This window comes from Agaricus bisporus (genome assembly GCF_000300575.1).
Source record: "Agaricus bisporus var. bisporus H97 unplaced genomic scaffold AGABI2scaffold_4, whole genome shotgun sequence".
In the NCBI taxonomy this organism is placed as follows: domain Eukaryota; kingdom Fungi; phylum Basidiomycota; class Agaricomycetes; order Agaricales; family Agaricaceae; genus Agaricus; species Agaricus bisporus.
Genome location: NW_006267367.1, coordinates 1,475,815 through 1,502,299, shown reverse-complemented (window position 1 = coordinate 1,502,299; position 26,485 = coordinate 1,475,815). Strand labels below are relative to the sequence as shown.

At 48.4% G+C, this 26,485-nt stretch overlaps 12 protein-coding genes across 12 annotated transcripts; 9 read left to right on the top strand and 3 right to left on the bottom strand.

Annotated features, from left to right (window-relative positions):
• The first annotated feature begins 58 nt into the window (after positions 1-58).
• Positions 59-1,051, top strand: AGABI2DRAFT_135538 (hypothetical protein). The gene is made up of 7 exons (XM_006460238.1): positions 59-162; positions 212-288; positions 335-465; positions 528-650; positions 707-760; positions 815-830; positions 885-1,051. The coding sequence occupies exons 1-7, from the start codon at positions 104-106 to the stop codon at positions 929-931; spliced, it is 507 nt and encodes a 168-aa protein (XP_006460301.1). The 5' UTR covers positions 59-103; the 3' UTR covers positions 932-1,051.
• Positions 1,052-1,087: 36 nt separating this feature from the next.
• Positions 1,088-4,292, top strand: AGABI2DRAFT_203257 (hypothetical protein; the record flags this gene model as incomplete). The annotated part of the gene is made up of 14 exons (XM_006460237.1): positions 1,088-1,203; positions 1,255-1,316; positions 1,362-1,435; positions 1,490-1,834; positions 1,884-2,223; positions 2,275-2,369; positions 2,420-2,713; positions 2,768-2,864; positions 2,916-3,099; positions 3,152-3,492; positions 3,542-3,774; positions 3,828-3,890; positions 3,946-4,011; positions 4,071-4,292. 14 exons carry the CDS (start codon positions 1,088-1,090, stop codon positions 4,290-4,292), a joined length of 2,532 nt encoding a protein of 843 aa, XP_006460300.1.
• On the bottom strand, positions 4,282-6,199 carry AGABI2DRAFT_192046 (hypothetical protein). Its single transcript, XM_006460236.1, has 4 exons — positions 5,877-6,199; positions 5,742-5,825; positions 4,816-5,688; positions 4,282-4,760 (listed from the first exon to the last, which is right to left on the bottom strand). The coding sequence occupies exons 1-4, from the start codon at positions 6,170-6,172 to the stop codon at positions 4,451-4,453; spliced, it is 1,563 nt and encodes a 520-aa protein (XP_006460299.1). The 5' UTR covers positions 6,173-6,199; the 3' UTR covers positions 4,282-4,450.
• A 161-nt stretch (positions 6,200-6,360) lies between these two features.
• AGABI2DRAFT_135535 (hypothetical protein) lies at positions 6,361-7,216 on the top strand. The gene is made up of 2 exons (XM_006460235.1): positions 6,361-6,563; positions 6,613-7,216. Exon 2 carries the CDS (start codon positions 6,829-6,831, stop codon positions 7,036-7,038), a length of 210 nt encoding a protein of 69 aa, XP_006460298.1. The 5' UTR covers positions 6,361-6,563; positions 6,613-6,828; the 3' UTR covers positions 7,039-7,216.
• Positions 7,217-7,915: 699 nt separating this feature from the next.
• On the bottom strand, positions 7,916-8,877 carry AGABI2DRAFT_135534 (hypothetical protein). The gene is made up of 4 exons (XM_006460234.1): positions 8,458-8,877; positions 8,282-8,406; positions 8,163-8,229; positions 7,916-8,105 (listed from the first exon to the last, which is right to left on the bottom strand). Exons 1-4 carry the CDS (start codon positions 8,786-8,788, stop codon positions 7,972-7,974), a joined length of 657 nt encoding a protein of 218 aa, XP_006460297.1. The 5' UTR covers positions 8,789-8,877; the 3' UTR covers positions 7,916-7,971.
• Positions 8,878-9,175: 298 nt separating this feature from the next.
• Positions 9,176-10,304, top strand: AGABI2DRAFT_142569 (hypothetical protein; the record flags this gene model as incomplete). Its single annotated transcript, XM_006460233.1, has 5 exons — positions 9,176-9,263; positions 9,307-9,358; positions 9,408-9,568; positions 9,621-9,987; positions 10,040-10,304. The coding sequence occupies 5 exons, from the start codon at positions 9,176-9,178 to the stop codon at positions 10,302-10,304; spliced, it is 933 nt and encodes a 310-aa protein (XP_006460296.1).
• Positions 10,305-10,710: 406 nt separating this feature from the next.
• Positions 10,711-12,755, bottom strand: AGABI2DRAFT_203249 (hypothetical protein; the record flags this gene model as incomplete). Its single annotated transcript, XM_006460232.1, has 6 exons — positions 10,711-10,945; positions 10,998-11,395; positions 11,444-11,784; positions 11,841-12,301; positions 12,348-12,572; positions 12,625-12,755. 6 exons carry the CDS (start codon positions 12,753-12,755, stop codon positions 10,711-10,713), a joined length of 1,791 nt encoding a protein of 596 aa, XP_006460295.1.
• A 146-nt stretch (positions 12,756-12,901) lies between these two features.
• AGABI2DRAFT_67224 (hypothetical protein) lies at positions 12,902-15,790 on the top strand (the record flags this gene model as incomplete). Its single annotated transcript, XM_006460231.1, has 10 exons — positions 12,902-13,014; positions 13,067-13,103; positions 13,154-13,180; positions 13,230-13,564; positions 13,601-13,834; positions 13,884-14,104; positions 14,155-14,225; positions 14,279-14,389; positions 14,439-14,479; positions 14,539-15,790. The coding sequence occupies 10 exons, from the start codon at positions 12,902-12,904 to the stop codon at positions 15,788-15,790; spliced, it is 2,442 nt and encodes an 813-aa protein (XP_006460294.1).
• Positions 15,791-16,070: 280 nt separating this feature from the next.
• Positions 16,071-16,933, top strand: AGABI2DRAFT_150260 (hypothetical protein; the record flags this gene model as incomplete). Its single annotated transcript, XM_006460230.1, has 5 exons — positions 16,071-16,181; positions 16,234-16,411; positions 16,466-16,587; positions 16,640-16,792; positions 16,847-16,933. The coding sequence occupies 5 exons, from the start codon at positions 16,071-16,073 to the stop codon at positions 16,931-16,933; spliced, it is 651 nt and encodes a 216-aa protein (XP_006460293.1).
• A 231-nt stretch (positions 16,934-17,164) lies between these two features.
• Positions 17,165-19,524, top strand: AGABI2DRAFT_192040 (mitochondrial NAD-dependent isocitrate dehydrogenase subunit 2 precursor). The gene is made up of 15 exons (XM_006460229.1): positions 17,165-17,243; positions 17,290-17,352; positions 17,405-17,438; positions 17,492-17,544; positions 17,594-17,705; positions 17,756-17,773; positions 17,819-17,988; positions 18,048-18,181; positions 18,226-18,328; positions 18,378-18,509; positions 18,563-18,611; positions 18,670-18,724; positions 18,771-18,822; positions 18,873-19,311; positions 19,370-19,524. Exons 1-14 carry the CDS (start codon positions 17,184-17,186, stop codon positions 18,969-18,971), a joined length of 1,134 nt encoding a protein of 377 aa, XP_006460292.1. The 5' UTR covers positions 17,165-17,183; the 3' UTR covers positions 18,972-19,311; positions 19,370-19,524.
• Positions 19,525-19,888: 364 nt separating this feature from the next.
• Positions 19,889-24,720, top strand: AGABI2DRAFT_192038 (hypothetical protein). The gene is made up of 13 exons (XM_006460228.1): positions 19,889-20,481; positions 20,535-20,967; positions 21,040-21,676; positions 21,729-22,062; positions 22,113-22,270; positions 22,323-22,697; positions 22,747-23,020; positions 23,068-23,169; positions 23,221-23,515; positions 23,566-23,626; positions 23,681-23,879; positions 23,933-24,289; positions 24,350-24,720. The coding sequence occupies exons 1-13, from the start codon at positions 20,020-20,022 to the stop codon at positions 24,434-24,436; spliced, it is 3,774 nt and encodes a 1,257-aa protein (XP_006460291.1). The 5' UTR covers positions 19,889-20,019; the 3' UTR covers positions 24,437-24,720.
• Positions 24,721-24,777: 57 nt separating this feature from the next.
• AGABI2DRAFT_135527 (hypothetical protein) lies at positions 24,778-26,066 on the top strand. The gene is made up of 2 exons (XM_006460227.1): positions 24,778-25,742; positions 25,791-26,066. Exon 1 carries the CDS (start codon positions 25,388-25,390, stop codon positions 25,550-25,552), a length of 165 nt encoding a protein of 54 aa, XP_006460290.1. The 5' UTR covers positions 24,778-25,387; the 3' UTR covers positions 25,553-25,742; positions 25,791-26,066.
• Positions 26,067-26,485: the final 419 nt, after the last annotated feature.

Below are 26,485 nucleotides of genomic sequence, written 5' to 3'. Positions count from 1 at the left end.
GATCACGTGCGTGATAAGATGATCTGATTTTTTCTGTTAACCCTCCAGCACTACTTCGCTCTCACCTTTTTTCACTCACTTTCTGCTTCTCCCGGTTTTCACAATGCTCCTCTATGAAGATATCCTGACAGGAGACGAAATGTTCTCTGATGCTTTCCCTTTGTAGGTAGCTATCTATCTGCCAAAGATTTGATACCGACATGAACTGCAGTAAAGAGATCGACGACGTCGTCTTTGAAGTAGATTGCAAAATGATCTCCGTCAAAGCAGGTGTAGATGTGAACATCGGTAAGCTCAGAGTATGCGTGTATCTAATCATTCATATCATCTTCAGGCGCCAACCCGTCCGCGGAGGACCAGGAAGAAGCACTCGAGGAAGGTACTTCGCAGGTCAATAATGTAGTTCAGTCGTTCCGTCTACAGACGACGAGCTTTGATAAATCGTCCTACAAAACATATCTCAAGGTTTGTTCAACCGTCCGCTTTTGAGAAGGATCGTACCTAAATATCGCTCATCGTTCCACTAGTCCTATATGAAAGCAGTCTCAGCGAAACTTAAAGAGAGTAATCCTGAGCGGGCCTCCGCGTTTGAAAAAAAGGCTATAGAATACGTTAAAAAAGTACTCGCGAACTTCAAAGATTACGAATTTGTGCGCCCTCCCCCACCCCCACTGATATCGTTAAAACATCTCATGTCTTTGTCTAGTACACCGGTGGAGGTATGGACCCAGATGGCATGGTCGCCCTGCTCAACTATCGCGTGAGTGTTCGTATTCAAACCGAGCAACTCTACCTAATTATCGTGTTATTACAGGAGGATGGCGTTACGCGTAAGTCAAATGCACTGAAACCCTTGCGGATGATGCGCTGATTGTGGTATATAGCGTACCTCACCTTCTGGAAGGATGGTTTGAAGATAGTCAAGCTCTAGATAAAAGGATCCCCTATGCCTAAATAATTCGATGTTGTAACTTTACTTACTCTGAGGATGGAGTTTGGAGTAACGATGCATCAACAATGCATGTGACCCGTAATATATACGAATTCATACGAGCGTTAGGTACAGGGTCGCGATCAGTGTATATCAATGGCCAACCTATCTACCAGTCTGGAATCTCTTGTCAGCCTCCTGGTGCCTTTGTCACGGAGCGACCAGCGTCTACGTCAAGAACTCCTCGCGCAATGCCAAGATATCCTGAATAGGTCTGGGTGATTTATACCTTTTTTTTTCACATCCCTTTGACTATCCACCAGCCATATCGGGCGAGGACGCAGCAACGACTTGGGACATCTAGTTGATATCATTAAAAAACACCGTGAGCAGAACTGAAGGAACCAATAGCTCAACTGACGCCCCCTAGTGCTGCAAACGTCGCCCAGCGGAGGAAAGGACGGGCTAAAGTTTACGAACCTTGTCTCACGTCTACTCGATCAAGTGAGTAGATCTATATCCCAAGTTTTGTCTAGCTCAATCAACACGAGCCTTTAGCCCCTCCTCGATAGAAAGCAAGAATCGATTGCCTTTTTACATTCTTTAGCCAGTGCGGCAATTCCTCCACAATTTGCATCAACTTCACTTCCTTCCCTCGCTCCTCCGCCTTCTAGAGATACTACTACCTCACCTGTTAGTTCTCCGACCCCTCGATCCCCCACGCCAGCACTGCCTTCAAAAGCTCAAATATTGCAAGATTATCGCAAGTCCAGAGGTTATGCACACATTTCGGAAAGACTACTCCTACGAGATGCATTATATCTCCTCCAAGGGATCTCAGGCAAATACGTGAAGATATCTGCTCCACATGAGGACAGTCGAATTATTTTCTTGGATGATTCTGTCAGTGTGCAATGTGTCATTTTTGTGTTTTGGCATCTGATGTCCTCAGAAAAATGTCATACCTGCACCTGCAAAAGTCCTTATCAACAGATTAGCAGAGCTGGGTCAACTCTATGGACGCGTGGATTTCTTCATACGCCAGCGCGAGTCTGCTGCAGAAGTTGGCATGATCGAACAGAGCCTCTGTCATCACCTACAAGCACAGTTGACGGAATACTACCGCTTGATAGCCATTCTAGAGACTCAAATGACCCAGAATGATGATTCGCAACCTTCTACCGAGGGAACAAAAAACAATTCGGGATTATCACTCCGTCGTCTGGATGTTTGGATAAACGAGTGGCGGATGAGGATGCGAATGATGAGTGTCTGTGTAGAGGGAGCAAAAAGTATGTCGATGCGGTGTTCCTGTCCGATCATTTGTTAACCTCGTCTCAAAGAAGCTCAAGGAGGGGCCCTCGTAAATCTTATACACTCATATACCAACAATGGCGACCCATTCATACGAAGCTTTACTGACAAATTATTGGAAGAGGTGAGGGTCTTCTGAGACCCGTCCTTGTTCACTGAACTAGAACCTTCAAGGTCTCCCGGCCCTTCTTCTCCACGCTGCGCGGGTGGTTATTTTCGGGTGAACTTTATGACCCTTTTGCGGAATTCTTTGTTTCTGTAGATTCAGAATTAGGACATATTCCGCTCGCGCATCCGTCTTCCGGAATGGCACATAATCTATCAAGCGATGGTGGGTTTGATAGGTTTGCAACTGAAGGTGAAGATTATTCTGGCGTAAAAGAAGATGGCCTCAAGTTATGGGATACAAAATATCGCTTTCGTCAAGAAATGTTGCCCTTGTTCGTTGGTGATGCATTCGGAAAAAAGGTAATCATGGCATGTGCAGATTCATCAACCACTGAACTGAGTATATTTCACCAGATATTTTCGACGGGGAAGAGTTTAAATTTTATTCGGTACAGTTGTCATGACAGTGATTGGGTGGTCACAAGAGAAAAGATGAGCAACTCGAAAGGCCGTGAGTCGCCGTTTTTTTTGTGAAAATATATTCCCGCTCAAGGTGCTTCAGAGCTGCGATACAACGATATTGCAGGACTTGAAAGGTCAATCGACATCGCCTATAGTATCGCCAGCCGAAGATTATTCGAGGTCTTTATTGACAAATTCAAGCTACTCGACCATCTCAATGCGTTAAGAGACTACTTGATGCTTGGACACGGTGATTTTGCGGATCAGCTGATGGAGACACTAGAGTAAGTATCTTTTTTCCTGCTTGAACTTGTCGCTAACGACAGTGTGCCTAAGGCCCAACTTGGCACGACCAGCCAACACACTCTATCGACACAATCTCACAGCTACTCTGGAGTCTGCCATACGTTCTTCAAGTGCCCAGCATGATTCGTCGGATGTCCTCAGACGCTTGGATGCTCGAATGTTGGAATATTCACACGGAGAGATTGGTTGGGATGTATTCATCCTAGAGTACAAAGTTGATTCGCCCATCGACACCGTCTTGGATTCCGAATCAATCGAAAAGTACTTAAAGCTCTTCCGGCACTTGTGGCAGCTAAAGCGAGTGGAACTCACTTTGAATAAGGGGTGGATGCGTGTGACCAGTGGAGTACGGTCATTCCTCAAAGTTCCTGGTGGGTTAAGTTGTTTGCCGATGTCTGACTGCTCTAACTTAACTACCAGATCTGAATCAAGACTGGCATCGGTTACGGCTTGCAACAGCAGAAATGGTTCATTTCGTCCGTCAGATGCATGCGTATTGTCGGCTCGAAGTTATAGAATGCTCCTGGAAGAATCTGATGGATTTTCTCAATAAGAAGGAAGGAGACCTGGATGCCTTGATTGAGGCTCATCGTGTTTATCTTGATCGCATGATCAAAAAAATATTTTTGTTGGTTCCCAAGGCCGGCAAAGAAGTATGTTGGATTTCTCGGGAATGATGCGGATCTGCGATTGACCATTTGAAAAGGAAAACATAATCAATCAGGTCCGAGAGGTTTTTGGGATTATTCTACAATTCCGGCTTGCAACTGTGCGTTTACTCGCTTATCTGTTCCTTGTGCTTTTTCATTTTAAAATTGCCTTAGGATCGCTTCTACAACTACTGCCTGTCAGAATCCTCGCGGAGGGATCAAGAGCTTGATGTACAACGTGTATGTCATTCTAGGAAATTGTTTCTCAAAGATTTCCCGCTTACATTTCTCTTGGTTAGGGGGTTCACACCGGCACTATACCGCAAGCACCTTCAGATTCATTGCCAGAGATCCTGGGACATCTGAAGGAGTATCAGACTACGTTCACTGATCGCGTTCAGTCCATTATCCAGCACCTGCAGGCTCATCCAGATCTAGACTGTCGTTTCTTGGCTATCCGGCTCTCTTTTTCAGAGTTTTACAAAGCAAGGAAAGAGCATCTCCAAGCCTCAAAGACATAGACACACAAGTAATTACTTATAATTGGGTTGAGTCCCTCATCTTTCTTAGGTTTGCATACTCAAAGATCATGGAAAAGAATTAGAATAGGGAAGAAGTAACAAAACCTATTAGAGTACATTTTGCATGAAATAGTACCAATAAGAAATAAGAAAAGCCTTCAAAGCTCCTCATGTGCCACAGTCTCCTCGGCTGGGGGTGCGCTCTCAGGAGCCTGTGCTGCATCACTGTCGTCAACAGGGGCTTCCTCAGCGGGAGTTTCTTCGTGCTTCTCAACGGGCTTCTCCGGGATCTCAAGAGAATTTTGGGCGTGCTCCTCAACGAATGCAACCAAGCTTTCAAGAGAACGGTCGCCCTCGTAATCAATGAAGTCGCGAGAACCGGCAGGCTTGAACTTCAAAGTAGGGAATCCTTGGACACGGAAGGGGACGCTGGCAGGAAGGTCATTCTCAGTAGCTTCCATCTTGGCGCTGCAGAAAACGGGATCAGCCAAGCTCAGGTGGAGCGAGAAAAAAAAATACTGACATGATGATCTTGTCTTTGATGGAAGCGTATTTGTCGCCAAGGGAATCCCAAGTGGGCTTCAGGCGCTTGCAGTGACCACACCAGGTAGCGTAGAACTCAATGAAAACATCCTTAGAGTCGTCAAACACGACTTCTTCGAACTCTTTTCCAACGACGACGTATACGCTTTCATCTTGAGTTTCCGGAACAGGTTCACTCTTGAGCATAGGCTCGAGCTCCCCTTTGACGAACTGTTCAACCCATAGAGAAACGAGGTCGGCTGTAACCTCTTTGGACTGATCAAGGGGGTATTTGAGTTGTTGTTGGAGGTCCTGGATAACGAAGGCGGGCCATTTTGTTTCATGGAGATTGAGGGCACGACCGTGATCACCGAATTTAACACCATCAATCCAAACGAAGTTCACTTTGGGCTTGTACTTCTGAGCAATAGGACGTATAGCTTCAATAAGCTTGTCTTTTTCCTCGGTACTAGGGTCAAGGAATAGATATGCGAGAGGCTTGCCGCTGGTGGCATAAATAGCATAGTTCTCGCCATTAACCTCGTCGATAACCGGAACTGACAATTCGAGGAGCCAGTCGCCGATCTCCTCAACGCTGAGGCCAGAAACAGGGTGAGGGAATTCGGTACGGGGCTCATCGAAAGAGCGATATACGACCATAGCGGGTGGCTTGACACCGGCAGCCTCAGCGTTGGCTGGGTCGGTCGAAAGACCGAAGAGGTAGTCATCACGGTGCTTTTCAGCAACGGTGCTGAATACGGGTACAGGCTCGGAATCAGAGGCGGGAAGGTAGGCGATGACGACAATCTTGTCCGACTTGGTGAACTCCTCGTGGTTGGCAGGGGTAACTTCAGAAACAGCAGGGAGAGATTGTCTTCAAAGAAAGAATTAGGACGAATATATGTATCGTAGATAAATGATACTCGCTTGACCATGTAACTGATAATTCCGTCCGCCTTGCGAGGACCGGTATAGTCCGCCGGTGTACCATTCCTGTACACTTTGAGCGTACTATGCGCAGTGTCAGTTCTGGTGGGAATACAGATTATGGAATCAACCTACGGGTAGCCCTGCACACCATTGCTCTGGCAAAGCTCAGCTTCTTCGACGCAGTCGACTTTAGCGAGCTTAATTTCTTTCTCTTTTAGGGCTGTGGCTGCCTCCTCATAATGAGGTGCCAGTGCCTTGCAGTGACCACACCAGGGCGCGAAGAACTCGACGAGCATGAGAGGCTCGGTTGCAACAGACTCCTCAAAGGTTTTGGCAGTGAGACTGAGGACATCAGAGTCCGCGTCGGCAAAGACCAATGAAGCCAAAGCGAGGATCGAGGCAGAGGTTGTGAGGGAGCACAAGCGCATGGTGGAAAAGGGTAGAGAGAAAGCGATGGTACAATTTGACTTATAAAGCAGTTCATTACTGACGTGTCAGTTTGATGTTGACCGGCCTTTTCCCGGATGCTAGAATCCATGCATTATGTCGTTAAACACTCACGCTGAAGCTCACATCGTCTTTCGGGGTCTCTTCGGGGCCACCACAAGGTGATGTACTACGTGGCGGTCACAGTCCATTCATTAGTTAGCATTCTTTAACATTATAGTATGTGTCTCGTCTACAGACATTTCAGATCGAAAGTACTACCCATTTTGCGCCCACTGCTATACTGCTTCGGAGTTGGCCTGAACTCTCGTGGTGGCGGGAATTCGCTAACCGGAAAGACATGTGCCCCCGAGCTAGGAGGCGGAGAGGGAACTGTAAACAATATAAATTGCTGTCCAAGTCAATCAATGGTTTTGCTTACTTTTCCGGCCAGGAATAGATGCTCCGTTTCGTTGTGGAATTGATGCAGCTTGTGTGGGAGTTACACGCCTCACATGAGCTAAAACAGGACCACCTAATGGTCCAGGAATACTTGGTGCAGATGGTACATGTCTGTCAGGTGCCACAGGTACTGTTCGAGCTATAGAGACAGGCCTCGAGGGTGGTGGCGGAGGCGCACGCGGCGGAGACTCCGGTGATGCTGAACGATAAGAGACAGGTGGCTGAACCTCAGACAATACCCGAACCCTGGAAGGGGGTGCAGGAGAACCATCTACCGGCTTGCGTCCTGGTGGAGGAGGGACAGCTCGGGAAGAAGCAGACGATGCCATACTCAAGGGACGCGGAGGTGGAGGTGGAGCTGGCCGGCCAGGTATGCCTGGGACTGGCCGACTTATTGATTGCGTAGATGAGACATTTGCAGATGGGATGCTGGCACCTAGACGTGAAGGACCCACAGGCGATCCGACCTTTGGCGAACCAGTCCTCGGCGGGATGGCAGGCGGTGCGGCCACTACAGGCGGAGTTGAGCTGCGGGCCGGCGGGGGCGGACGACGCGGGGGGGTTGCGACAGATCTGGGGGGTGGAGGGGGTACGGCACGAGCGGGAAGACTCGGTGCAGCCCGGGACGAGGGACCAGGAGCCGCGGGTTCCTCAGGTGCGCTTCGAGGAGGCGGGACTGGTCTTGACGGAGTCGTGGGAGCGCGCGGAGGGGCAGCAGGTACGGCTCGAGCAGCAGGCGCAGGCACAGGTCGGGCTGGCGCTGGGGCCGGTACAGCGCGTGCGGGGGCGGGCGGAGGAACGGCTCGCCCAGGCACAGGGGGCACTGCGCGGGATGGCGTCGCTGGCTCTTCTGCCGCCTGAGGCTTGTTGGCTTTTGGAACTACAGGTGGCCTTCCAAGTGTTGGAGGTTTCGCTAGAGACCTTGCAATCAGCCGAGTCAACAAAGAAACAATTGCTCATCGTCACAGACCTTGGTTGCCCTGTCCAGCCGGCCTCAGCTTTGGCATGCCCCCAGCGAATAAAGCCCCCAGCTGCGGCGGGCCTCCTGCGGGTGGGCCGCCACCGCCGCCCCCACCACTGACCGAGGGCGCAGAAGCGATGCTCGGGCCTCTTCCCCCACCACCGCCCTTTCCAGTATCTACCGCCGGGGCACTGCGATCGTTAGTGACAGTTTTCTTGAGAGACTTTCCAGCTTGAATCGACTTGAGTAATTCAGAGGAAGCCATGAGGGTAGTGTAGAGAGTTGACTGACGTATGTATTTGTATTGTTTCACACATGTGGTGTAAGCGCAGTACCGAGTGAATCATCATATAGCAGCTATCGTACTCTACACTACGTCTAGTAGGGCTTGCGGCGGTTCTTCTTCAGCTCCTGCTCAAGCTGCTTAGCTTTACGATGCCCAATTTCTACCGGTCGAATGGCCATATTGTCAGCTTTCTTGAGCTTCACCGGCCGATTGCCGACATACTTGCCTAAGTCCCATCATATGCATGAGCATGTCTGTTTCCAACTCTTTGAATAACACTCACCGTCCATCTCCTTCCAAGCTTTCAAAAAGTCTTCGGGATCAGAAAACGCAACGAATCCATATTTTGCCTTCAAAACAATTTAGCCCCTTCGCAAAAAGATTGAAATGTTTACAACACACCTTTCCACTAAGACGATCACGGATAACACGCGCTTTCTGGAAAGAGGTATATTTATTGAATGCATTAGCCAGCACGTCGTCAGAAACGTCGTTGCTGAGATCGCCAACAAACAATCGGAACCACGCTACAAGTCAATTTGAGTCATTTTCGCATCCGGCTCTTAGTGTAAACTCACAAGGATTCCACTCCAGCAAAGTCTGGTCTTCCCAAACCTTACCTCCACCTTTGCGCAAAACCGTCGTCCGTTTCCCGCCTTTTGCCAACTTTCCACCAGCCCCTCCGCGTTTGTCGATCGCTGCGCCTGGTACGTATACACTTTGTTGAGCTACTATACCGACATCATACTCGTAAGCATTCGCGGGAACCGGCGCTGGCTGAGAGGATGAAGCCCCAGGGAGCGGAAATGACGACGTCGACCCATGATAACCCTTGTAATACGAGTTTGAGTCGTAGTTGGCTTGTTGTCCGTATGTGTACGGATAAGACTGGTTGGAGTAAGGATCCATGGATATCTTGGTTTTGCTACTTCAAAAACTAGATGTACGTACGGCGACAATGAAGATGATGTGGAAAGAGACGGAGTCGTAGTCGCAGTAGTTGGTGGTGTTGGTGCAGACTCCTTGCACACCCACTTGAGTGACAAGATTACGTAACTTTCCTAACTTAGATAATATGATGGCTTCGACTACACAAAACTTCAGCATCTCGTCGTCGCTGTCGCCAACGCCGCCCTCCCCAAGGTATGTCAGGCCGTTATATGATCCCTGGACTGCCTGTACCAAACGCAGACCGTATATGCCAAATCCAAGCAGAATTAATGCTTGTTCTGGATGGATTGTCCCGCTTGGGTTGCGATGCACATTCACATCAGTTGCTAATTCCTGAACCTGTAGATGCCATTCGTCAAAAAGGTCAAGTCCGATGCCTACTTCTCGCGTTTCCAGGTCAAATACCGCCGAAGAAGAGAGGGCAAAACCGATTGTGAGTGTTTTTCTTACTTCATACTGTACCAGGAGCCTAACAGATTCGCAAGACTACGCCAGGAAACGCCTTGTGACACAGGCGAAAAACAAATAGTACGTATATAAATACCTGAGAAACTTCCCGCCTCATACCGCAGCTTAGCAATGCCCCCAAATACCGACTCGTCGTCCGTTTCACCAACAAGGACATCATCGTCCAGATCGTCTACGCCCGCCTACAGGGTGATTTCGTCCTCACCTCTGCCCGCTCCGCCGAACTTCCCAGATATGGTATCAAGCATGGCCTAACCAATTGGGCTGCAGGTGAGTTCAAGCTCAATGGTGATCGTAAATCAACATATTCACCACCTACAAGCTTATGCTACCGGACTTCTCGCCGCTCGCCGTGCGCTCACAAAACTTAGCCTTGCCGATCAATACGAAGGTGTTGCGGAACCTGATGGCACCCTTAGCATTACGGAGGCTATCGAAGAGGAGGATGCTCCTCGTCCCTTCAAGGCATTCCTTGACGTCGGCTTGAAGCGCACTTCGACCGGTTCTCGTGTCTTTGGAGCCCTTAAAGGCGCCAGTGATGGTGGTATCTATATTCCTCATAACGAGAAGCGTTTCCCGGGGTACGATCCAGAATCCAAGGAGCTCGATGCTGAAGTTCTCAAGAAATACATCTTTGGTGGTCATGTTGCCGAGTACATGGAAAGCCTTGAGGAAGAAGACGATGAGAGGTGTGTAGATTTACTCTCTACTCTTTGCATGGTAGAATTTACAGCGACACAGGTTCAAGAAACAATTCTCAAAATACCTTGCTGACGGGGTCGGCTCCGAAGATATCGAGGAAATCTACACCAATGCTCACGCCGCCATCCGCGAGAACCCCGAGTTCAAGCCTTCAGAAAAGACTAAAGACTGGAAGGCGGAGTGTCTCAAATTTAAGGCCAAGAGGTTTACTCTTGAAGAGCGCAGAGCCCGCATTGCAGAGAAGATTGAAAAATTCAAGGCGGGCGGGCTTGAGGAGGAAGATGCCGGAGAAGACGATGATTAGATACACCACCACCCTTCTGAGTTTCTTACCTGTATGCAGTTTTTATGTTCATGAATATGGGCTTATGCGCATTTGCTTCCGACGCTTTCATCTACCATGGTTTGAACACTATACAGTTTCATTATTAAGCCCTGAGACTGAGGGTGGTATAAATAACTAGGTGTGGCAGGGTTAAATTGTGGCGTTCGTCGGCATGATAGCGTTCCTGACGAGGTGTTGGACCCAGTCAAGAAATTTGACTTCGCGATCGTTTGGAGGATACAAATGTGCTTGGCTTTGACCTTGTTTTCTCAGCTGCTGACTTAACAGGTACGCGGTGCAATTGATCGAATAATGCAATCCATAGGTTATGCTGAAATTTCTGGTAATAATTTTGAGAAATAAATTACAAGAGAAATAATTATGCTCACAGGACACAACCCTCCCAACGACCAATACAATGATCCAGATCGATGAACCAAGTACCCTCGATATTCTCCGTGAGATTCTTGCCAACGTCCCGAATAGAATTAAGCAGACAATGTTCCACTTCATCCATTAAAAGCTGGCAAAGTTGTGGGGCGGATGAAATAGTTAGTGTAGAATTAGAAAGATGGGCAACCAAAGTTGACGGCGAGACACAAGTGAATCGGATAGTGTGCCTAACCCAGCCTTCAGTAACGGATAGATAACCCATCGATTGCAATAGCATACCGGTCAAATATCCGTAGTACAATCTCACCCCCGACAGTCAAAGTGACCGTAGAGTCGAGAAGATCGAGTAGTTCTTTGCTTGTCTCGCCAACGACGTTCATAACAAGATGAACGGGTATTCCTGCCATCTGTAAAGCGCGAACGACCTGTACTACCTCGTTTTGTATTCGATCAATAAAAACTTGGTATTGGAGAAGGTCAATGACCGGTTGAAGAACAGGATATTTGGGTTTATTATCTGCGGATGATGGTAATGGCGGTCCTGGTGCCGAGGACTTGAGACGGTCCTCCTTCAAGAGTGTGTGCCGCCGCAAGAGGAGTATGTGAAGACCATAATAAATAAGGTCACAAGTTTCGCTCTTCTCGGTAGAATGTAGATGTATGTTGGGCTTATCAACCTATACCGTATTATAAGTACGTGATCAACCACCAAACAATCGACGTACGAGCTCGATTTGAAGTTCGAGACCTTGGGCAGCATCAATTACTATGAGACGTTCAGAGACCCTCGCCGATGCCGTAAGGAGACCACCAGCTTCTTGAACGAGAATGGAAAAGATCTCTTGTTCTATTATTTCACGTTGGGCAGCTCGTAACGCCCCATCCAGTATTGTTTCGTCGTCAAAAGGTAAGATATTTGCTGAAACCTGATTCATTCCTCCTGGATCTGTTTTTACGATACTCACGCGAAGCCGGGTATTTCTGCGATGAGGAAATACAACACCTTGAGAGGGTTCAGAATAGCTCGGGAGGCGACCTACGGCACGTCGCCGGAATTGGGTGGGTGCTGCGCAGAGATTATTCAAATCTTGCACCGAGAGAGAAATGTCACAACATACTGACACTCTTCTAAACCAAACGAAATTAGGAAATCTTTCGATGTCTTGTCCGCCCCTTTGCCAGTCGCTGAACCCAGGGGAAGAGGAGCCGGGACCAAGCCCCAGTTACTGCGACGAATCTTCAAAGCGTCAACCCAATACCTTTCCCCAGCAAGTCGCGTGCGTTCAATACTCTTGGCAGATGCTTTGAACAGACCCGCAGCATGTCTCAAAGCCTCGTCTTTCCCACCAATAGCCAGTTGAGCATTGAATGTCTGCACCGATGTAATGGATGGTGGCTGTGTGACTAAAGTTGCAGAGAAATTGACATTCGGTGAGGGAAGTGATTGCAGTTGCGAGGGTAGGTGGGCCTCGGGCTGAGTTTGGCTGGAAGGCTGTGTAGAGGGTAACGATGAATTGTTATTCGGCGTGGCCAAAAGTGCCGCCAGAACTTGTTGCGACTGTGTCATTTCACCCAGCGAGACGCTAGATTTATTAGCATACTGGTTGTTCTTATAACGATCATACTCACGCAAGGTTTTTGAGGATTTCTTCTCGCATTTCGCGCAAATCTTCGTACTTCATCATTTTGGGTTCATGCTCATCCTCGTCACTCTTAGTCTCAGCCACTTCCTCGTTATCCGATGAATTGCTCGAGATGAAAGCATCTCCCGATATCCTGTCGAAAAAATCGAGACCGCGTTCTACAAATATCCTTCGCAAATTTGCGCCAAGCCGGGCGGAAGGATTATCCTTTCTGTCGAGTTTCAACTGGACAGGGGCCAATGCCAGGCAAAGCAGAACCTTACGTTTCATAGATGTAATCGCTTGTTGGTCCAGGAGTTATGTCTTCGACAACTGGGATAGGATTCCCATGGTCATCTTTGTAGGGCCGCTCAAGCGACAACCTGAGCTGCTTCCAGGAATGCTCGGAATCCATAGGTCTTGACTCTGGAGGCAAACCTTTGATGAGCTTTGTTTGTCTGCGGATCAATGAATCATGGGGTTGCGACCAGTCGGAAAACACTTGTCTACAACCGAGTCAACGTTTTACTCTATCTAATCGCTTCGACGTCCCGTCCCTTTATGCTGACAGCCAAATCATCGGGTAGTTCTCAATCTCAATCTTCACTTGCCAAGCGCAAGAAGCAGGAGGATGACACCTTGCAGGCAAACAAAAAGCAGCGGACAAGAGTGAGGTATGTATCAAAATACCGGCCTTCAATTTTGCTTTTTTCTCATAGATCGAAGTTTCTCTTGCGGAGAATGCCACCGTAGAAAACAAAAAGTGAGTCACCCTCTTGCCCTTGAAGCAAGAAGTTCACCACTCTCTTCCAGTGTGATCGACAAGTACCTTGCTCTCATGTAAGTCACATACCCACTATCGCTTGACCCGGACTCAAATTGTCGTCAGTGTATCGCTCGAAGGGTCCCAGAGCTCTGCAAAGCCTACACTCCTGGAAAAGCCGACCATGATGTCAACGCTCGCATCGCTCGTCTTGAACAAATTATTGAAAACGCTCTCCCTCAGTTTTGGGCTGGAAATTCTATGCAGCACGACGCCAATGGTTCTGTACAGCGAAGTTCCCCCTCAATCGCAGAAGACGATAACCGCTCGCAACCCGATGAACAGGACCCTAGTGGGGGGACATTCCAGAGCGGTAAATGGTATGGAAACAGTGCGTCCGGGAGCGTAGCTCCGGGACCCGTCCTCGAGCAGGTGTGCATTGTACGTTTCGCCAGCCTAACGTGCATCTGATAATGACAGTTACTGCATGTGCCGAGTCTGGTTGATGGAGAGACAGTCGGGGACGACCTGCGCGGCTTGAACGGACAGGCTTTGACCCAGAAGCCACCATTAACGAGCATCGAAGAGGACCTTGAACCCTCGGCTGCCGATAATCTTAAATCTTTAGTGCAAGAATGTGGTGTATCACCACATAAAATCTCCGAATTACTGCAAGAACTGCCACCTCTGCGAGTCTCGGATGTTCTCGTTAATTATTATTTCACGTCCATGTAAGTGACTTGCCTCTGATATGATCCCAGTTGAGAACCTATATGGCAGAAATTGGACGCGATATCCTCTGGACGAGAAGGAATTTCGTGCGGCTTACTCATCCATCTGTGCCCATGGCCGCGATGGCATTGGCGCCACCAACCCTAACGACGTTCGTTTTTTACCTCTTCTCTTCGTTGTACTGGCTATTTCTGCTCGGTTATCTCCCGAAACTGTAGGCGGAGATGCAAGAACTCGGCGCATAACGTCGCTTCGCTATTATTGGTCTTGTAAGTGGGCCGTTTTATTCACGGAGCTGCTCTCAACAGGCAAACACCAGCTCGTCGATCATTGCTTATAGCAGCTGCTATACAACCTGATTCTTTAGACATCGTACTCACCAGATTATTAGTAAGTCGGTTTAAGAAGCAGTTTCTATTGTAAACTAACATTACGTTTCAAAGAGCGCTCGATTTCTCACTTTTGACCGTCGCATAACTGAGTGCTGGAGTCAGCTTGGTGCCGCCGTCAGGACTGCTCAGGCTCTAGGTCTACATAGAGATGGCTCGAATATGGTACGATGAATTTCTTGGTTGGCGAAAATGATTACTCATTCGATGACAGGGTATGGACCCATGTCGTGTCGAGTATCGACGGCGAATTTGGTGAGTAACGCCACTATTCGAATGTGTTCACATTGTTGAACTCACCTCTTCTACTTTAGGTCATATCTGTATCATGCGGATCGCTCGTATGCACTCGTCTTGGGAAGGCCTAACTCTATCCAAGATGATTACACTTCCACGAAGATGCCGTCTAATATCGATGATGCTTCCAAGCAGACATCAGCTTATGAATCCCCACCGCTGTCCACGCCCACTCCTATGACATTCGTTATACTTCGTCACCAGCTCTCTGCTATCACCGGGCGTATTGTGCATCATTTCCAACAAGTTCGTGAGCGCAGTCACTATTCTGACGTGCTGGCGCTTGACGATGAAATACTGAAATTTATCACTAATCTACCACCACACTACGGCCTTGCACCTGATACAAGCCTTGACGAAACACATCCATTTGTCGCTATCCACAGGTTTCTCCTTTTGACGGAGATACTATTCGTCCGAACGGGCCTTCACCGGCCGTACCTCCTGAAACGTCTGAACTCGGAGCGATATGCTCGATCTCGAATAGCATGCTTCGAATCCGCGATCAAAGACTATGAAATACGCCAGGCATTTCGAGATAGCGTGTCCAAGGAAACACAAGATTCCCTCAGTAACGCGTATCGTGAATTCCAGACCGCGATGATTAGCGGACTATATTTCATTCTTGAGCCGAAGGGGAAATATTCCGAACAAATGCATGCAATCCTAGATGGTTTTATGAAAGACCACGAAGGAACACATGAATTAGACGAAACGACGCGACGCGAGCTAAAGACTATCGAGTTTCTGAAGGCTAAAGCTTCGCAGGTCGAGTCCTTTACTGAGACTCATCGATCTACTCTCGCAGATCCTACAAAACCAGAACAGCAGGCTCAACTTCTACTCAGTCTCCAGAAATCTGGGTCATCTGCGAAAACGTATCCGTCCCTGCTAAACATTGGAACGCAAGATCAACCCCTCGCTATTTCTAATCTTAACCAGCACCTGACGCAGTCTCCCACTTTCCATCGCTTACAACAGTCGCAAGACTATGTGAATTCTCCCACTACTTCTAATAGTCCTCACGGCGACGATGAAAATGCAGCGCAATCACTTCTCGATCATTGGTGCAATACCATCAGCAACGCACCTATGGACGCATCCACTGGTTCAACGCCTTGGGTTGGAACAGGAGGGGAATTTCCGGCTTGGCTAGGAAGTACTAATTCAACGGTGGTACCAGACCTTCGCTCCTTGGCAGTGTTGGAAGGATCAGATTGGAGTTATTGGGAAACATTGGTTAATCAAATTCAGCGTGTTGGACCCTAAGGTCCTGACAGGCTGGCCTGTTCTTTTCCTCTCTCCCTTTTGTCATTCTCGGCCCGTGTATTTGTCAGGGACAACTATTGTACGGCTCTTGAATAATTATAATATATATCCAAGAGTGTAGAAAAATGTACTTTATCTCTTCCTGCTATTGTATTACGTCAGCACTCGTTGTGACCAACAGCTAACCGGGTACTTGTCACTGTTTGTAAACGCCTACCTTGTAAACACAGGTTAATGGGAGGCCGACTTGGTCTTCAATAGCATTATCGTCATCTTCGACATGCAAGCTATCAATCGCTTTCTCTATGGACCAACGCCAGAAGAGCGCGTGCGCGCATGGCAGTCAAAGTTGCGGGCAGAACAAAGAATTTTGGATCGGGAGATGAGGCAGGTTGGAGATCGTAGCTCTTTGATGATGCTGGATATTAATTTTCCAATTTCAGTTAGACTTGGCCACTGGCAAGGCTCGAACAACCGTTAAACAACTTGCTATGAAGGGTGATGTCAAATCTGCGCGTATGTTGGCAAAGGAGGTAGTAAGGAGTAGCAGGCAGAAAGACAATTTGTCTGTCAGCAAAGCAAGACTTGGTTCAATCAGTACACAACTTGCGCAGCAGTTAGGTGGGAGCGTAATGCATTCTCAAAAACCACCGATTGACACAATTTCATTGCTAGCCATGGCGAAAGTGACCGGGTCCCTGCAGAAATCGACTGAAATAATGAAGTTGTCTAATTCACTTATCAAGCTTCCCCAGGTTAGCCAAACCATGCGAGAGATGAGCATGGAGATGACCAAGGTACTTCCAATTTGAGATTCTTTGCATCAATGATAATTAGTCCAATATCCAGGCTGGCATATTAGAGGAGATGCTTGAAGACACTCTGGAGATTGAGGAGGACGAGGAACTGGAAGAAGAGGCTGGCGCCGAAGTCGATAAAGTGTTATTCGAGTTAACTGATGGAAAACTTGGCCTTATTGGTCCTGTGGGGACGGGACTCCCGGTGAGCCTTACTTGGGAATGTCCTCACTGATTAAAACTGACATCTCATTTCCAGACTATCGAAAGCACCGCAGAAGACGAAGAAACAGAGCGAAATATGGAACAATATCGGCAACAGCTTGATGGTTTACTCAGCACCTAGGATGGACCTCCGTATCTTACTCTTCAATGATTAGCCACGCTGCCGAGGGTAGTTTTTGACGCAATTCACGAGTGTTATCTTTGAGTTTGTTGTGTAAAATCATAATTATATGTGCATTGAAATCCCTTGAAGTTGTCAGGCTGGGGCGCTAACCTAGCCAATTGGCAATCGCGTTTCCTCCGACTCACGTGCGTGATCGACGGAAGCCGGGAAATTTATGCATCGGAGCCAAACGCTTACCCCTCCCAAAATGCTCACCACCTCTCGATCTCTCCTTGGGTTTGCGCAAAATACTCTCAAGCAGGGTTATGTGAGTAGTTCCTGTTTCAACTTGGTGTGCGCTAAATCATACTCAGGCCGTCCGTCGTTATGCCTCGGCCGCTCCCACTGCAGCATTTGCGGGCCAAAAGGGATCAAATGTGGGTGTGGGCTTTTTTGTCTTGAAAATGTGCTAAGACTACTACGAACTAGGGAAAATACACGGTAACGCTTATACCTGGAGATGGTGAAATTTCTGTCAGACTCTAAACTGGCCGACTAGCTCATTTTCCGAACAAGGTATTGGACCCGAAATTAGCCAGTCCATCAAAGATATATACACTGCTGCCAACGTACGTTCTTGCCAGCCATCCTTCCGTACGGTGTCAATAAGCCGCGCAGGTTCCTATTCAGTGGGAGGAAGTCAGCGTTACTCCCGTCCTTAAGGGAGGCAAGACTGTCATACCCGATACTGCTATCCAATCCGTCAAGCGCAATACAGTCGCTCTCAAAGGTGGGTAACTTGTTCATATATCCAATTTTAACCTAAATCGCGCGTCAAAGGTCCTTTGGCCACCCCTAGTAGGTCTTATGTATTTGGAACTTTTCCTTTGCTCACTTTTGCAGTCGGAAAGGGACACGTCTCTCTGAATTTGACCCTTCGTCGAACGTTCAACCTGTTCGCTAACGTCAGACCTTGCGTTTCTATCAAAGGTTTCAAGACCCCTTATGATGATGTTAACACTGTTCTGATTCGTGAAAACACTGAGGGTGAATACTCAGGTATCGAGCACGAGGTATATCTGTTTTGGCATCCTGCCACCATAGTTCCTCATGGCGTTCATCTTCCCCTCAGGTTATCGATGGTGTGGTCCAATCCATCAAGCTCATTACATGGGATGCGTCGGAACGCGTTGCTCGTTACGCGTTCCATTACGCGCAATCGAGCGGACGCAAACGCGTAACTGCTGTGCACAAAGCTAATATCATGTAAGTAGGTCAAATCGGCTTGATACTCATGCTCACTTAAACAGGAAAATGTCCGATGGAATGTTCCTTTCGGCCTGCCGTGAGGTTTCGAAGGAATTTCCGGATGTAGCCTACGATGAAGATCTCCTGGACAGAGTCTGCTTGCAGGTACATAAGGAAGCTTAGGATCCCTTCCTCATGTTTACCTTTACTGCAGATTGTAACCAACCCTAGGCCGTTCTCAGATCGCGTCATGGTGATGCCGAATTTGTATGGTGACATTCTCTCAGACATGTGTGCTGGCCTTATTGGTGGTCTCGGCCTTACACCGTCTGGTAACATCGGCAGAGTGAGTGCACTCGGCCCTGCATGCGCATCTGCCCTACTTACGTCGTTGCCCAGGATGCTTCTATTTTCGAGGCAGTACACGGCTCCGCTCCCGACATTGCAGGTCTGTGGACCATGAATTTGATTCAAACTGCTGCCATAACTCATGCCGGACGTCATAGGCAAGGGATTGGCTAATCCCACTGCTCTTCTCTTGTCGTCTTTGATGATGCTCAGGTTTGTTGTTTGATCCTTCGGAGGCGGTAGACTTACACTGTGTTAGGCATATGAATTTGTATGAACACGCCGACAGGATAGAGAAGGCTGCTCTCTCAGTACGTTGACATTGAATTGTCTAGGGACCCTTATTTGACTTTTGCTGTAGACTATTGCGGAAGGCAAAACTATTACAGGGGATTTGGGAGGCGAGGCAACCACGAAGGAGTATACTTCAACGATTATTGCGAAGCTTGGCAAAGCTTGACCTAGAGATTGCTTGTTTGTCCGTTCGCATAGAGTTTAGAGTTACTTTACACCTGGGCACTTTTGGGCCTCTATACCTCTTGTCGCACCTGATATGTCAGCTGGCATCTTACGTAGCATTGCGGCAGGTATGTCGTGTGGTGAAATGAAATGTTGAAACGTTGTCGCTTGGACCGTGGGAAGGTAGCCAGTCAACTGAGAATAGCCAGTCGAGGTTGGTGACCATCAAGTGTCTTCATTTTCACCACCACCACCACCGATAAGTCCCCCCACTTGCATTCTTTCGTCCCACTCGCCCCACAGGGCAAAGCCATCCAGTACACACAACCAACCACTTCCAGGTAAAGCGCTAGCACCTCTCTCTTTGCTTGATCATGCTGATGCAACGTGCGCACCCAGGACTGTTGACACTCTGAAGCCTAAGCAAAACAATAAAATAGATAAAACCTGAATATCCGTCTTGATAATTGCCTTTTCGTCCTCAATACTTTACGAACGACATGACCGACGATATTACGCCGCAAATCCAGCCTCCTAAGAAAGATGAAAGGAAGCCCTCTTCTGGGGCTGGAAGTAACCGCGGGCCAAAGAAGAACGGCTCTAATACTAATGTCAAATCTACTGGAACATCCAGCCAAGCTGGGACTCGTCCCTCCTCTCAAAACAGCAACAAGAAGCCATCCGGGACCGCAGCTCATACGGAGTCTGGTTCTGACACCGCCAGCAAAAAGGGAGCCGAAAATGGTAAGAAACCCGACCAACGCAAACCTTCCATCGGTAGATCCAGTCACCGGAAAGGTCCATCAGCCTCGGCCACCATCCGAAACATCACTCCCAGAGACCCCAAATCGTCCAACTCACCCGCTCCACAAACTACCGAGTCGAGCGCTGCTCTTTCTTCTCTTCAAAATCTCATTGCCGATCTGAAGACTACCTCACCTAATCAACAGGCAGCTGGTCCCCCAATCACTTTCGGGCCCACCGCTCATACCAGCACTCTCCCTGTTAACGCGCCAGTGTTCCAACCCGGAGCCCCATCTTATGCTGGCATGGGAGCGGACCAGAAACACCGCAAGGCTGCATCACTTGGTAATTCCGCCTTATCCGGAAATTTCAACTCCTTTTCTCCTCACCTCGGTGCCACAATCGAGGAGGATGGAAATGGCTCCTATGAGGAGGGGGAGATTCCAGAGCGTTTCATCACCCCTTCGAGTCACCAATTACGCAGCCAATCACAGAGCTTTGTTCCTCCTCGTTTTGCTGCCCTTGCAGCTCAACAACAAGAACATTTTGACGCTGTTGGACCCACCGGTCGGCCTCAGCTGGCGCCCGATTTCATGTTCGGTGCCAGTCAACGTAAGCGTGCTCCGCAAGTGGGACCGTCCATCAACGAAGAAGACGTGGGTTTCCAATTTCCCCAGCAAAACCAAGCACCGACTGAGTTTCCTGGTCAAGATGTGAGTCAAAGAAAGGCAGAGAGTGGAGAAATCACCGGTATCATGGCTGAACAAGTGCGCTCCCCAATCGATGAGCTTCTATAGTGCCACTCACGTTTTTCATGTAGATTGCCATCCAACAACAAATTGAAGCACTTCAACAGCAACAACAGGCGCTCTATCAGCAACAGTTAGCCTCCGGTTCAGTTCTTTCTTTCCAGACACCAGGCCTGGGTCCAAATCGTGGAGCACATAGGAGGGTTCAAAGCACTATGGCTAACCCTAATGTCAACTTTCAGAACCCTATGGGTCAGTTTGGAAACCTCGCGAGCCTGAATATGAACCTTGATGGACAGTCGCCAACTGTGCCTCGTGGTCATGGTCGTAGACACAGCGTTAACGTTGTCAACAAGAACATCGGCAACTCTGGAAATGGAAATCCTGGCACTTTTGCCTTTCCCTCTACTCAGGAGGGTTATGAAGACGGATTCGTTGCCCCTCCTGGATTAAATGGCGGTCATTCGAGGCAAGTTTCACGGGCTGACTCTACATGGCGTATCAGTAAGTGGAATCATGGTGCCTCTTGGGTTTCACTACAGTGAGAATTAACACGTTTTCTTCTTAACCTTACAGATGGCGGTGTTGGCAGTGTTCAAAACACAAACGCGTTCGCAGCTGACTTGGCCCAAGCCCAGGCTCAATTACAAAGCTTGCAGCAGTTCCGTGCCGCTGCGGGTGGCCATCATCACAAGATGCCATCTTTTAGTTTCCCCAATATGCTGCCGAATATGATGGCCGCAAACATGATGGGTCTTGGTCTTGGAGGAATTAATCTCTTGCAGCAGCAGCAACAGCAGTTCCAAACTCAGCTTCAGCAACAGGCAAGCCAACCCCAGCGCAAATCTCTTTTCGCTCCTTATCTCCCGCAAGCCTCGCTTCCTCCTCTTCTAGCTGCTGGAAAATTGGTCGTTGGCATACTCCGCGTTAACAAGAGGAATCGATCAGATGCCTATGTTGCCACTGAGGTTCTTGATGCGGACATCTATATATGTGGTTCAAAGGACCGTAATCGTGCCTTAGAAGGTGATATCGTTGCCGTCGAACTCCTTGATGTCGATGAAGTCTGGGGAACCAAGAAAGAGAAGGAAGAAAAGAAGAGGAAGAAGGAGGAAAATTCTGCTTATGATTCGAAAGTCGGTCGCAAGGATGACAAGAAAAAGGATGACGTAGAAGTCGAGGGTCAAGGTCTGATGTTATTTGAGGATGAAGAGTATGTGTTACGACTATCAATCGTATCTTCTCACTTTATAACATTCTGTTAGGGTTACAGACGAGGTCAAGCCTCAATTCGCTGGTCACGTTGTGGCAGTTGTTGAGCGTATGCCTGGCCAACTCTTTTCCGGAACTTTAGGTCTCCTTCGTCCATCTTCTGCTGCGACGAAAGAAAAACAAGAGGCCGAAAGACGCGAAAGAGAAGGCGATCGTGCTGAAGAACCACGTCGCGGACCGATTGAGCGTCCAAAGATTGTCTGGTTTAAACCTACGGACAAACGCGTCCCCCTCATTGCAATCCCTACTGAACAAGCACCTCCCGATTTTGTGCAGAATTCTGACGCTTATGCCAACAGACTCTTCGTTGCCTGCATCAAACGCCATGTAAGTGCAACGTTTCAAGAGAAACATCATTGCTGATAATAATCATCTAGCCTATCAGCTCCTTACATCCCTTCGGCACACTCGTTGAAGAGCTTGGCCCTATTGGTGACATTGAAGTTGAAACCAGCGCCTTGCTCAAAGACTGCAATTTCCCTACGGAAGAATTCTCGGATAATGTACTCAAGTGCATTCCTCCAGTTCCTTGGGCGTGAGTTTTGATTTTTATGGTCAAGAGTGGCGTATTTAGGTAAATTTCCCAGCATTCCTGAGCACGAATTCAAGGGTCGTCAAGACCTGCGTGATCAGAGGATTATCACACTGGATCCTGAAGATGCTAAAGACCTCGATGATGCATTGTCTGTCAAGATCAACGATGACGGTACTTATGATGTTGGTGTTCATATTGCCGATGTCTCTTACTTCGTCAAACCAAACACCGCCCTGGATCGCGACGCCCGCAAACGTGCTACCAGTGTCTACCTTGTGCAGAGAGCTGTCCCGATGCTCCCTCCCATGCTTTGCGAACAGTTATGTAGCCTTTTGCCCGGCCAAGAGCGTCTCACCTTCTCTGTCGTCTACACCATGACAAAAGATGCTAAAGTGCTTAAGAAGTGGTTTGGGAAGACTGTCATCAAGTAAGTTGTCAAATTTTCACTTACTTTTTGGGAATTCATCGTGGGTCAGGTCTGCCGGGAGAATTTCATACCGCGAAGCGCAAAATGTTCTTGATGGGAAGCCTTTGAGTACAGCATTTACTATTCCCGAACATGATACTCAGGACATCCGTCGTGATATCATGGTGTTGTTTGACTTAGCGCGACAGCTTCGCTTGGAAAGGATGCGCAACGGCGCTCTTATAGTAGATTCTATGCGCCTCAAATTCCAGCTTGACGACAATGGGCTTCCGACTGATTGTAGAGAGTATGACAAATATGATTCCAACACTCTAGTTGAGGAGGTGAGCTAGTGGTGACTGCGATTCACACAATGTCTGACACTGGATAGTTTATGCTCCTGACCAACTTATCCGTTGCTCAACACGTCGCCGTCCATTTGCCAGAACAAACTCTCTTGCGCCGCCATGATAGCCCTCTTGAACGTCGTCTTGTAAGTCCATGAACCTGTTTGATTCTCATGACATTCGCTAATCAACTTCAGATTAACTTCGTTAAACGTGCGGAGCGACTGGGCTTCCAAATCGATACATCCTCTGCTAGTGCTCTCATGAAATCCCTTGATACGATTACGGACCCGACGGCTCGTAAGCTTCTGCAACTGCTTTGTTATAAAGCCACACAACGCGCCAAGTACTTCTGCGCGGGAATGCTGGACATTGCTAAATATCAGCACTATGCTTTGAATCAACCCCTCTACACTCATTTTACCTCACCTATCCGCCGCTATGCCGATATACTTGTTCATCGGCAACTGGATGCCGTTTTACAAGGAGGAGGTGTGAACATTTTCATTTACTGCGTAACTGGGTCTAATTTTTCGTTGCAGTCGATACCAAGTTCACCATGGATCGAGACGCCGTTGCCAAGGTCGCTCAGCAGTGCAATATGTAAGTTTATTAATAATCAATATTCAATATCCTACCTCATCATGACTTGTACAGTAAAAACGACTCTGCTGCTCTCGCCCAGGGACAATCAGCCCATCTTTTCTTGTGTGTTCTCATATCCGATTTAACTTACCGCTATGGGCCTGTTATCCGTCAAGCAAAGGTTATCAACGTTCTGGAAGCTGCTTTTGATGTGTTAGTGCCTGAATTCGGAATCGAGAAGCGGGTTCATGTGGATCAAATGCCCATAGACGTGAGGAATCTTTTACCGGTGGATTGTACATGATGACTAACTTGATGATTCAGAACCACGTTTATGAAGAGCATACCGACACATTGCAAATCTATTGGTCCGACCGCGATGTGATAACTTGGCTAGCGGAAAATAGTGATGATGAACATTTGAAGAAGGTCAAGCAAAACGCGGAACAACATGCACTTAAGATGGAAGTCGCTTCTCGTTCTGTTCATGATGAGAATGCATTGTTCGACGATAATGATGACGACGAGATTGTGCTTGGAAGAGACCAAGAAGCCGTTGTTCTGGAGACTTCGAAGCAACGATTGTTGTCCATGGCAAAGGTTAAACCCGAATTTGAAGGATTGAGGACGACGTCTGCAGGACATAAGATACAAGATATTCGAGAGCTCATGACTGTTCCTGTGAGTACCTCTAGTATTGGTTTCGTGGTAGCATTGATTTAACGATGTGAATGATCTTAGGTCATCGTTACCGCGGATCTGACGAAGAGTCCCCCTGTCATCAAAGTCTACAGCGTGAACCCGTACGCGGCCGCGGAGAAGCATTAAGCGAGCGATTTTCCCTTCTTTTTCTCTCCTACCCCATATGATAAATCCCTTTTCCAACTCCATGTCACAATGACGTGGCTCGCAGCCTTCCAACGCAAGGCTTGTATTGTTAATTGACCACCATGTCCTTTGGATTCTTCCCTTTTTTACGCCGTTCATGTAATATGCGATAATACTACGTGTATGACACCTGATTCTTTTCGAGTTCGTTCATGACCGTCGTTCTGTTATTCAACACTTTGTTACGAGATTGAGGCACCCCAATTATTTTCTTTTTGCATGCTACCGATTCAAGTGTGACTCATAAGAACAAGGGATGACAAGACAATCTGTATAAATATCTAAATGTCTGTATGCAGAACAATGCGGGCACGCGGCAATGACAGGTATGAAAAGAATAGCGGTTTTTGACATGCATGACAATACGGAAAGAAAGACAAAAAGCAAAAGACGTCATACCGCTTGTATCAGCCTAGAATGAATGATGGAATACAATGGATGTGAAAAGTCAGCGAGGGAAGACATTCAGATCCAGCCTGGGGGCACCGCACCGGTTCCGATTGAGGAAGAAATATGATGGTGCCCTGCAACTCTTCCTAAAGTCTTGGTCTCTGATCTGCGACTGAGATCTGGCACAATAGGTGGACGGGTTGGTACCACGCTTGCAGATTCCGATTTCTTGTGCAGTTTGGGACGAGTGTATGTTGGACCGGGTGATGAGGAGGTCGAGTGAGGATATGCTTTGGATGTAGCTTGAGAAGTCATGACATTGTCTCTGTGATGGCGCGGCGGGACGAACGATGGAACTGGAGAAGGAACAGGGGATGGAGAAGCCGAATTGACAAGAGGTTCTGCACCTTCCTCGTCTAGGCTTTCTGAACTTCCCGAGACACGAGCCAGCACGTCTTTGGAGGATGTTTTTTCGTCTCCCTTTGCATATTCGGTGAGGGTATGGAGGCTATGAACGGATGCATGAAGACTGTGGACAGGTGGAATGCCACCACCGATGATGGGCAGCATTCCGGGACTCATCATAGTGTTGACACTAGCATAACTAGTGCCTCTGGTATGTCTAGGAGCATGGGCGAGTCTCTGGCGGATTTCCTCATTGCATAGTTTCTGGAGGGAATCAAGTCCAAGATAAGCGGATTCGTCTCTGACCTCGAGGAGAGCCTCGAGCTTGGTATTAAATAGCGTGGTCGAGGTCGAATTTGAAAAGAAGGACAACTGTATGCCTGGAGGGAGTGCAGATGGATGATCCGGAGAGACTACTAGAGTACGGAGAAATGCCAGGATATGGGCATACCTTGTGGAATGGATCAGTCTAGGTCAGAAGCATATTTGGAACACTCACGGGGCGCTGGGCCGATCGAGGAAGATGTGAAGTATGGTTGATGCTGTTTGTCCTTGCGACTCCGAGTGGATGTCTGAGCTTTCGGTAGAGTAGACAGACGAGACGTGAGAGTAGCGCTGCTTGGCGATCTCTGAGAGGTAATCTGCGAGATAAGACGGTCTCGAAGAGAGAGTTGCCAGCGTAGATTTGTAGGTCGCGGCGGAGGTTTCGAGAGCGACTATTGTCCTGGCCGGGTCGAGAGGATGGGGTGGTGGCAGGGAGAGGAGGATGGGGGAGAAAGGGGGGACGGGAGCGGAGAGGGGGATGTTGGGAGGAAGGGGAGGGACGACGGGGGGGTCTTCGACGGCAGTGCTGGAGCGGGACTTGAGGGACGGCCGGAGGCTCGAGGCGGAGGGCGTCGGGCTGGGAGGACGCGGCAGCCGGTGTGTCCGCCTCGGGGTTTTGTCGGGGAGTTCTCGATCGCTCTCCTCGGGCTCGGTGAGTGGCAGTGGCAGTGGCGGGAGCGGCGGGCTGGCTGGCAAGGGCGGGTGCGGGGACTGATAGGTGACCCGGATAAACTGCCTGTCTAGAAGACTTACAGGCCGGGTGCGAACAATATTTGGTTCGTTAACTTTCTCTAACTAGACATGTCTATTAGTCAGGAAATCAGATCCATAAGTGCACTCACGTATAATAGGCGGAAAACTTCATGGATT